This window comes from Dermacentor albipictus, chromosome 1 (assembly GCF_038994185.2).
Source record: "Dermacentor albipictus isolate Rhodes 1998 colony chromosome 1, USDA_Dalb.pri_finalv2, whole genome shotgun sequence".
NCBI lineage: Eukaryota > Metazoa > Arthropoda > Arachnida > Ixodida > Ixodidae > Dermacentor > Dermacentor albipictus.
Window position 1 is genome coordinate 186930214 of NC_091821.1, and position 10711 is coordinate 186940924.

General features: G+C 44.0%; 1 protein-coding gene across 3 annotated transcripts in view; it reads left to right on the forward strand.

Annotated features, from left to right (window-relative positions):
• The window catches only part of LOC139054086 (putative ATP-dependent RNA helicase TDRD12), a 254611-nt gene extending 246896 nt beyond the window's left edge, over positions 1–7715 (forward strand). For all 3 annotated transcript variants that reach the window (XM_070530611.1, XM_070530613.1, XM_070530612.1), the window contains exon 33: positions 6709–7715. In XM_070530611.1, coding sequence (XP_070386712.1) covers positions 6709–6866 — 158 coding nt within the window. In that variant the 3' untranslated portion in view covers positions 6867–7715. The remainder of the gene's footprint in view (positions 1–6708) is intronic.
• Positions 7716–10711: the final 2996 nt, after the last annotated feature.

Sequence of the window (10711 nt, forward strand, 5' to 3'; positions counted from 1 at the left end):
AAGCCTCATCTCGGCCTTCAGTTCATCTTTGAGTTACAGTATTAGTTTCGCTACTTCCTTACCCATGTCAAGAATAAAAAGTAAAACTTCAAACAACAGACACTGGGCAGCAGCGACAGCGATGCGGATAAGGTATCGATTGAAATCTTCTAAAACGTTTACGTAGCACTGACCTGCGGTGCACTGAAAATTATGCTTAGGGCAGTGTTCGCAGCGCTGTTACTGCTGCCAGTAGCGAGGCTCCAGATCCTGCTTGCTGTGCACATGCTGAAAGTGACCACGTAGGTAGACACCGGCCGCACGCTGGCATTTCCGTCAGTAGTACGAGGACAAATTCATATGCACAGTGTTTCCCGTCAATGTCAGTTGTGCGTCGCCATTAGATACACGTGCCTGGTCCAGATCTGGCCCCTGTAGTGCACAGAAAATGATGCTTAGCGCAGTGTTCGCAGAACTGTCACTGCTGCCAGTAGCAAGGCTCCAGGATCCTGCTTGCTTTGCACGTGCTGAAAGTGACCACGTAGGTAGACACCGGCCGCACGCTGGCATTTCCGTCAGTAGTACGAGGACGAATTCATATGCACAGTGTTTCCCGTCAGTGTCAGTTGTGCGTCGCCTTCGGATACACGTGCCTGGTCCAGATCTGGCCCCTGTAGTGCACAGAAAGTGATGCTTAGTGCAGTGTTCGCAGTGCTGTCACTGCTGCTAGTAGCGAGGCTCCAGGATCTTGCTTGCTTTGCACGTGCTGAAAGTGACCACGTAGGTAGACACCGGCCGCACGCTGGCATTTCTGTCAGTAGTACGAGGACGAATCCATATGCACAGTGTTTCCCATCGATGTCAGTTGTGCGTCGCCATCGGATACATGTGCCTGGTCCAAGGTCGATCCAAATAGGTGGTGAAGCTTTGGGCGAAAAGCGATTCAGTACCAATTGTCACCGACATCATCAAGGGTGGTTATGGGAGCAGCGATTGAAGCGCGACCATGTTTGGAGGGAGCAAACATTGGGAAAGAAAAAAGCGTATTTTAATTAAAGCAAGACACAGTTAAAAAAAAAAAATCCTGTTCAATATTATATATTCATGTTCAAAAAATTCCTGGTCAATATTATATATTCATGGCGAGTTAAGAAAATACAAGTTTATTTAATTTTATTATTATTAATAAATGCATTTCTTTTCAGCGCCCATCGTTACTGGGGGCATTGACGCCGCTATCACTCGCAATGCAATGCACCTCTTGAAATATACAGAAAGGCGCGCTCGTAAGGTTCCTCAGGCACATGCGTCGCTGTCGGACACACATGCCTGGTCCAGATCTGACCCCTGCGGCACATGGAAACTGATGCTCAGGGCAGTGTTCTCAGACCATGGCTCTGTTTTATGTTCACCTGTTGCGCGGCATGGTGTGTGTCACGCAGTGTTGTCATGCTGTAAAGTGCCATCTTGACTGCACCAGGTTGGCAGGCTGTGCGAGCAATCATGCGAATCTTTCACCAGGAAAGGCACTTCTCCTGAATTTATTTCAGCTAATTTGCAGACTGACCATGCAGAAGCAACTGTAGGCAAATACTAATGTAGCAGATAATGTACAGAAGTGGAGCAGCAAATTGCATGATACGCTGACAATATTCATACACCGCTAACAATAGTCGGCCCTTGCGCAGTAGTTGGTGTATGCCCAGAACAACTATAGTGTTCATCTGATGCCCACTCCAATGTCCTTTTATCTGCGCTGGCACCACTGTGCATCTACTGTGGGAGCTTTATTAAGCACTGCCACAGCATTTCGCAGGAGTTTCGGGACCACAAGAATAGAAGGACCTTGGTTGCGATTTGGTGCCAAGTTGATGCAGATATATAACAGCGCTCGGGAAGCTTACAAACCACCTCGCCAACAGAAGTGAAAATATGAAGGTCAAACCTAAATGGTGCTTTCTTTATGGCCATAATTTTTTCAACATCATATGTGGGGATCACATCCTAAAGATACTATTTTAAGTAACCTAGTGCCATCCACTTAACTTCATGGAAAATGTTTGTGGTACGTATTTATTTGTAACTAAACTGTTATCAAGTGAAGCACCGTGCAGCGATAAGAACTTTGGTTGCCATTACACATTACATAGTTCTCTAGAGAAGGTGGTGGCACCACAGGGATGTTTGAATAATCACGTAGGTTAGAAAAATCGGTCGGTGACTCTAAATGAATCCTTCGTCTTTGGTGTGTCTTGGACATGTGCTAAGGTTAATGGCAGTGCGATGTGCCTACCAAAACCGAAACTGTCTAGTGTACATGTTTTAAAATTCACATTTGTTCGTTTTGACTACTTATAATATCTCGAATACTGAAATTCAGACCAAAGCGAAAATCAAATAGCGTAATATGTAATTGAATATTTGAAAATATGAAATATTTACACAAGCCTAGTAAATACTTGTCTTGTTGTTCACAACTTGTTAGAGGAGCACCTGTACTTTTTCACTTTAATTTTACCTTAGACACAAACATTAAAACTCTTGTGACTTGTTAATTTAAAGATGAATTGTCAGAATGTATGTCCAATTAAAAAACTGCAACCCACAGAAAAGCTGCAGGCACTAAGTTTCCATAATACTTATTTAACATTGCTGCTAATGCTATCTATTTCAGTTTGTGACATGAAACAGACAACAGCAACAAGGGCGGTTGTACCGTAGAACTTTTATACCTTTTTGAAAATGCCAACCACGAAAATGTATGATCTGATCTCACAATAATATTGACAGACTCAACTCTAGTTGGCATCTACGTAAGGCAAAACATTACGCGAATCATTGTAGCATGAGATGCCAATGTGTGCCTAGCGGGTGGAAACCAAGTGGCCAAGACACACATTGTCAATTTTGCAACTTCGGCAAGCTTACGTTTGTGGTCCTCAAACTCGGCTTGGGTCACCAGCATTTTCATGCAGGGCATTTGGATGGGAAGTCTTGATGTGCCGCCACAGTGAAAATTGTTGCCGCACGAAATGCTGACGCGTTTTGATCTAGTGGGGCCCAAGCAACTTGAGAACCATGTGGCCGTTTTCCTATCGCATAGCATTTTGAGGTGGTGGCAGGAAATCGAAATAAAATCGAGCTGGTGGGTGCCACCAGAGCGAAACGTGACACTCACTTCGTGCTGCCTGCAGCAAGTAACGGCAGTATGCTTCCAACCACACTATGCCTCATACACTAGGAAACAGATATGTGAAGATGCTTATCACAATAGGATTGGCAGTGATAGCTGTGAATGCGGCGTGCAACGACGTGGGAGGATATTTGCTGATACCAGAATAGGAAACTGAATGCGCGCCGGCATTTCCATGTAAGATGGGTGGGAGAATATATTGCATGGAAGCTGCTGCGGCTGGTGGCTACTGTTTTCCTGTTTTCAGTCATGCGCACCTACCACTGTTCTTTGTTTACACGAGATCTAGTGCCTGGAAAACGTATCATATGATCACAGTTTGGCAATGTACTGAATGGTGGTGCCAAAATATTGTATTTTTCGGGAACGTATGAACCGGTAAAAAAGATGCTTAACTGTATTGAGTTACTTTTTGTGTTCTTGATCGCAAACATCAGCGCTGGGAAATTGTACGTAATCGGATTGTATCAACGAGGTTCTACTGTATACAGTGCACGCAACCACACTTGACGTAGGTTGTGCTTAGCTGTAATGTGCAGGCATGGACAGGCTTAAGGTGCTGACCTTGCCATGCATTTGCACAGTTCTGTGCCCTAAGTTTGCTAAAGGATACTAGTTTTTCTACTGTTCTCCAACTAGTATAGCCACCTACGCATGACAGCGCACATTAGCTCACATTGGCAAGTAATAATGGTAACCAGAACTACTTCACAACAGTCAACTAGTCTCTTTTTCTGTGAGATGTGACTGTCTTGTTTGTGTACTTCACTGGATATTTCAACCGAATGAAGGAAAATTGCTAGTTTCATGGTGCATAAGCAGCAGGAGAGCAGTGAATTGTGGTGTTGACCTTCGGTAGGGCACACCAAACACCATGTGCATTTGCCAAACATGGATCTTGGCCTTTTAATATCGCTGCTGTCACATCGTGAGGAACTGTTGCAGACAGATATCATATATATTGTTGCTAACACAACTGGCATTCTTGGAAACCGAAGCTTCCTAAACTATCACGAAATCTCTCAATTGTAGAACAACTATGCATTTTTTGGCACATGTTCTACACATACTCACGATAGCTGTTCCATGAGCCTTACATCAGGTAACGTGATCAAGCACGTGCTAAGGTCTCCTTCCTGCTCCTTTCTAACCAGATAAAAAAGGAGAGCGCTTGCCGCTCTGGTTCTGCTTGCTCCAGTTCGATCTCCGCTTCCTGCACCTCTTTCCTCCTCATTTTTACTGCAGGCGACATTCCAGTAGCTAGAAACACAACCCTTCACACATTGAACCTTCGGCTCGGTTTTGTCTGAAAAATAGTCCATGGTATTGAGTTTTTTTTTAAGTAACCATTATGCAGATCTCGAAGTTTGAATTATTTGTTAGTTCAAATGAAGAGATTTCGAATTATTGGGATTTTACTGTATATCACCAAGGGTGATCGACTGTGAAGCTGCCCCTGTAGACACACTCACAAAAGGTGCAGTGAGTAGAACGTGTGCAACCTTTTTGCAAGATATGAAGCCTAAATCATCTATCCTAACTTGTGAACTCTCTAAGCTCTTGCACTGTACAAGCATTGGAACCACAGGGTGTCTACCGACCGGGAAAACCGGGAATTCTCAGGGATTTTGAGTAGTCTGGAAAAAGTGAGGGAATACTCAGGGAATTTGGGCCTCTATCAGAGAAAAATAGCGGCAATTTTATTGAAAGGGTCGAAAGTCGCGGTAATGCTGGCTCGAGTAACAGACAGGAATCGTAATGAATCGTCTTTGACGCCCTGTCGTCGGCTGGAGGAGTTGCCAGTGTACAGTCAACGACCGACTTTCCGGATTCCCGATAATTTGGACGGCTTCGCGACACCCCCACGTATCCTGAGGGTCAATGTATCAGAACGTGTGACATTTCCGACGCAAGAACTCTTCGCCGTCCGATTTTCCGGACGTTTTGCCATGACCACAGGTCCGAAACGGCAGTAATCAAAGGCACCACCGCTTGCGTTTTGATTACTTCGCCACCTCTTACCGGCACTCTCGCACGCAGATCCGCTGGCAGCCGTTGCCGCCACTGCGGCAACGCTAGACCTAGCTGCTTCGACGTTCGCTATGAAGCTTCTTGCCGTTGGATGCCGAGTTTTTTATTGAAAGAATTAGCTGCTGTCAGCAATGGCACGGACTCCGCCTTTGTGGTCCTCGCGATTGGCTTAGAAACTTGGAAAACACGGTGCATTGCATAATGCCTGTTCCTGAAAGTCAGCTTCGCCTCTGTACAGAAATGTTACTTGGTGAAGCATACGCAAAAGTATTGCAGTGAAGCATAAGAAGCGTGTGACGGGGCTGTTGTTCCGAGACACAGTATGTATTCCTTAATTATACACGCGTGCACCCGGTATTTCCTGTCACAGTACGAGCACCAATATGCCTAATATGTGTACCGACAGGCCTTCAGAGCGTTTTTGAACGTGCCTGTGGCAGTTTGAGCCCCTAAAGGCACTAAATGACACGCATTTATTATTTTTTTTTCCAACTGGCCGATTTTTTTGACGTTTTCGTGGCCCCTAGGGAGTTCGATAAATCGGCCGTAGACTGTGCAACTGACCAAGATGCTTCAAATGGTCTTTGGGACAAACGAGTGACGGAAGGAAAACAAGAACAGAAATGACCTACGCATTGAGGAATAAACGGGAAAGGAAGTTTGCTGCCACCGTTTTGAAGGAGCTTGAGCCCAAAAAATAAAGTTTTGGCTAATGCCGAGATGCAAGTGTCCCTCATCCAAACCAAAATAAACTCTTTAAAGCAGTGAAACACAACACTCGGGAGTTGTGCGCAAGCTGAGAGTATGTCAGGACAGTTAAGGTTGACTTACGAGCTGTTGAGAGAGAATCTCAATTGTGACAGAGTTCGGGCCTCATACCACTGAGCTTGCTAACAGTTGATAGAAATAGCTCATATTCGAAAATATTTGCTTCTATATCCATCTCCTTTTTATTCGTATTTGAGAATGTCCAACTCCATTTGCAATGTTTTTCGAAGACACTTTATTTGCTGTGCATTTTACTAACCCCTGCCTTCTATTCTCTTTTTGAATAACACAAACACTACTCCTTAGTATTCAAATTCGATTAAAGCGCTTCTTCATTTTTTTCATGTGCTTGCTAGAGAGTGACAGCATCAGGCGATATGGTTTCAGCCCGTCTTGACATAAAACATAGTTCTGCACCACTCAGGGAAATTTGCAATGGCACTCGGGGAAAACCTGGAAGACTCAGGGAATTTGGAAATGTCAACTTAGTAGACACCCTGAAGCAGTACATTTTTCTGCTTTTGTTCTTTGTAATTGGGTTTGCTTTGCATGCCATTGGCTGCAATTCCTCCCACACTGGCTGCAGTGTCCACCACCATCAAACTCTTGTGAACCTGTACTGAATCTGGACAACTGTAGTTTTTTATGCTATGAAGTATGAGGCAGGGCAAGCACACAAGGTATTTGTAAAACCTCATGCTTACTCTGCAACCTTGTTCAATCTCATCCACATTCAGGATACAGCCGCCCAACACGGATCTTGCCATATGACCCAGTGGCTCATGAAGAAAGGGCAAGGGAAATTGAAGAAAGCATCGAAGACGCCGATGATACAGTCGAGCCCATGTACTTCAGCATTGATCCGAATAATATTTTTGATGATTTCACTGAATAAGCAAGCCAGAAGAATGCAGAGGCATGTCATTATGTATGTCTTTGTTTTGTTTTAAAATGTATGTACAGGAGATTCTGCATCACTCATCAACTATTCATATTCATTGTATTGTTAATGTGTTGAAGAGTATGCTTTACTCGTCAGTTTCACCCTGCTGTGATAACCGATAAGTTTTTCGGCCAAGGACATTTATCTTTTTACTGTCAATAAATATAAGGTAATTCTAATTGTGTTATAAATAAAGTAATTTGTTTAATGTATTTTTATTTAGCGGTCACTGTATGAGTGAGCATTAGTGTGTTTGTTCAGGTGAGTGGAAACTGTGGTGCTTTGCAAAGCTACTGTTGACATTGGTTTTAGCACTTATCCTTATTTAAGTTGCAATATTAAAAGGGCTAGGTGCTTATATTGAGTTGAATAATAGTTTTTAACGCAGATTGCATTCATAGATAATAGCATCTAACCAGGAGCAGCTCACAGGAAAGCAGCCACCCATTTGTGATAGTAGGTAATGGTTGGCGGCTCATGAAAGCATTTTTCTACAACATGCTTTCGTTGCACTGCAGATATATTTATGTTCAAGGATGTTTGTAGCAGAAGCTGGATATCAACCTGAATGAAAGGAACTAGTGCTATTGCACATTATCAGAATGGCTGTTCACTGTGTTCCTGAAGTTGCGAACTAATCCAAAGTCTTGCTCAAACACATGCACTTTCCAACAGCTACATTTTCCGTACATGTCTTCAGAGCCTTGTCCAGCATGAAGATGGACCACAAATGCTTTGTCAGTCCATCTTCATTCTCTTTCCCGTGGTGATTAAATTATGTATTTTTGTTAGGTCACTCTCTTTGATGTTCCTTATTAGTAGTTTCAGAGCCAATATAATTGAAATTGTGAAGTTTAAAGTCCCTAAGCTGGATAGTAGACCATGAGAAAAGCCTTAATGGAGGGCCCTGGATTTATTTTGACCACCTGGTGACCTGAGGTTCTTTAACATGCACACCGAAAGCATGCTACACAAGCGTTCACACATTCCACCCCCATTTGAATGCAACCACCAGAGTCCGGAATCCAACCTATGCCGTCATGCTCAGCAGGTGCAATGCCATAGCCTCTGTGGCAGGTAGTTTCGGAAGCTCATAGATTCTTTCTGCATCTTCAGAATGATCTACACTTGGTGTCATAATATTGTCTGATTGACTTAATCCTTTCAGGCACCAATTCATTCTATTGACTGAAAACTTGCTTTCACTGCATTTCTTGCACCTTCAGAATCATTAAAAGCATACAGCTGCAGAATAGATTATGAATTTTTAATTTTTATAGAGTTTTGTCAAGTTTACAGAATGTGGACTCCATGTAAAAGCTCACATCAAATATGATAGCATCAACTTTTAGAGCACAACTCTTTGGAGCCCGTTCCTGCAGTCGGCGTCGGCAGCATAACTGATCAAACAAGCACAGTAAAATATGAAAGAGCGAACGCAGAGCGGAAGGTGGAAGACGCGAGCTGCGAATAGTGGAGACCAGTGAGAGCGGCCCCTTCGGTGACATGCATGCAGTGACACCAGTCATGCGAGCGCGCACGACTGGTGTCATGCAGACTCGCCCGACCGCTCATTGCGCACTCGTACCTGTTCTCAACCGGGCCGCTCCTTCGTACTATCGTCTGCTCACATCTGCTCTCCCTCACATTTGCTTAGTTTGCTTGGTTTGGCCTCGTTCGTGCTTGTGTCAATTGTCATGGTTTGTGATTGTTTTGTAATGTGATTGTATGTGAGATGTGAGTTGTGTAGTAACTTTCTGGAAGCCACGTGGCACCAGCGATTACACTGGAACCTTCAACGAGTCATGCATAAAAGCCGACGTGCTTGACCCGAAGATCAAATTTTCGATAATTATCGACTCTGCTACATGTTTCTCTCAAATTAAATTCTTTGCCTCAATATATCGTGAAATGAAAACGCCTATAAACTGCACTCAAATTTTGCATTAGGGAGTATCGTAATCGTCAGTGAACTTTTTCATGTCCAGCAGGCTTGGAAAGCCCCCCATTATAGCAACTTGGGAATTATGCCTGGTGTAAAACAATGTGAAAAACAATAAAAGTGGACCCACTGCATGCGACATGCTGACACCAAGCAAAATCACCCAACCATCTACCTTCCCATTATTTTACTAAAACATATTGCACTTTTTATTCAAGCTTGCAGATTATTGAAGCAATTGAAGCTTACTCAAGCTTTCAAGTGTTTCAAGATGCCCTTCGACATCAGTCTTCTTCTTTTTTTTTTTTTTTTTTTCTTTTGTCCACTGCAGGATAAAGGCCTCTCCCTGCGATCTACAATTACCTCTGCCTGTGCCAACTGATTCCAACTTGTGCCTGCGAATTTCCTGATTTCATCACCCCACCTAGTTTTCTGCCGTCCTTGACTGCACTTCCCTTTTCTTGGCACCCATTCTGTAACTCTAATGGTCCACCGATTATCCATCCTGCGCATAACATGGTGTGCCCAGCTCCATTTTTTTCTGTTAATGTCAATTAGAATATCGGCTATCTTCATTTGCTCTCTGATCCACACCACTCTCGTCCTGTCTCTTAACGATACGGCTAACACTTTTTCGTTCCATCGCTCTTTGTGTGATCCTGAACTTGTTCTCAAGCTCCTTTGTCAGTCTCCAAGTTTCTGCCCCATACGTCAGCACCGGTAGAATGTTTGGAGATTAAGGATGAAATCGCCAACGCCATTGCGTGGGAGCAATCACCTGCTCTGCCATCCCTGCGCCTCACCCCCTTCTCACTACGAACCGGTTGTCAGCGGTGGCACTCCACTCGCGATGGTTCACGGTGAGGGCGGGGCTATGACGTCACGGTGGCCGCTGGCGATTACTGTCGTGGCGGGAACGTGGCTCTTCCATAGAGCAACAGTAAACGACTCAAGTGTAGTGGCCAAGCTATGGAGATATCCTGATTCCACTCCGTTGCGGAGCACGTAAAAAAAACGTGGCTGCGGCCGCTGCTAGCAGCTTGACAGGTGGCACAACTCGACACATGCGAAGCCCAGTCTCTATGCCCCGTCACCGGACTCGCAGCATCGTTTTTCTGTCAAATGCGCCCAAGGATCGTTGCTAGGTTTTTCTGCCAGCGTCTGACACTACTGCTTCATCGTTTCATGGTAAGGCCATAAGGGCACAGGAAGTTCTTTTGCACGTTGTTAAAGACTTATTCTCTTCGTATATCGTTATGTCACTGTCAGCCGCAGAACAAGTGACGGAGGGGGGCATCGCAGCCTTGAAGCCGTAAACAGCTGCTGCCCATTTGCAAGGTTGAATTTCATTTTGCATTCTCTCTCGCTTTCTCTCTTTCTTTTTTTTTTTTTTTTTTAATCATGCTCAGCAATGAGTGATGATGCCAGCGGTAGCCGATATAGCGGCATCCGAGCTGCGAGCCAAGTTTGAAACAATGACAAAGTTAGAAAATAAAAATAAAATGGTTCATTAAGAAATGTGGCCTATGAACACGTGTCCTTTGATGCAGAGAGCTTTAAGTTACGCGCAGCAGCTTCTGAAAAAGTATTGTGTGGCAGTTTTGCAAAAGAAATGTGGCTATTCTAAAGCAGCACACGTGCAATTTTTTTGGTATGGCAATAATGCGCACTCTCTCAACCTCTAGCCGGCTATGAACGCTCGAGCGTTATCTGTTTTGCATTGGGCTGAAGATGCGTTTTAATTTTAATTGTATATGCAGTCCTTAACATAGAATGTTTCTTGTTTCTTAGCATTTATAACAGTGCTTCCTTGACCATAGATAAGGAAAATATGCATTACACGAATGAACGTAGC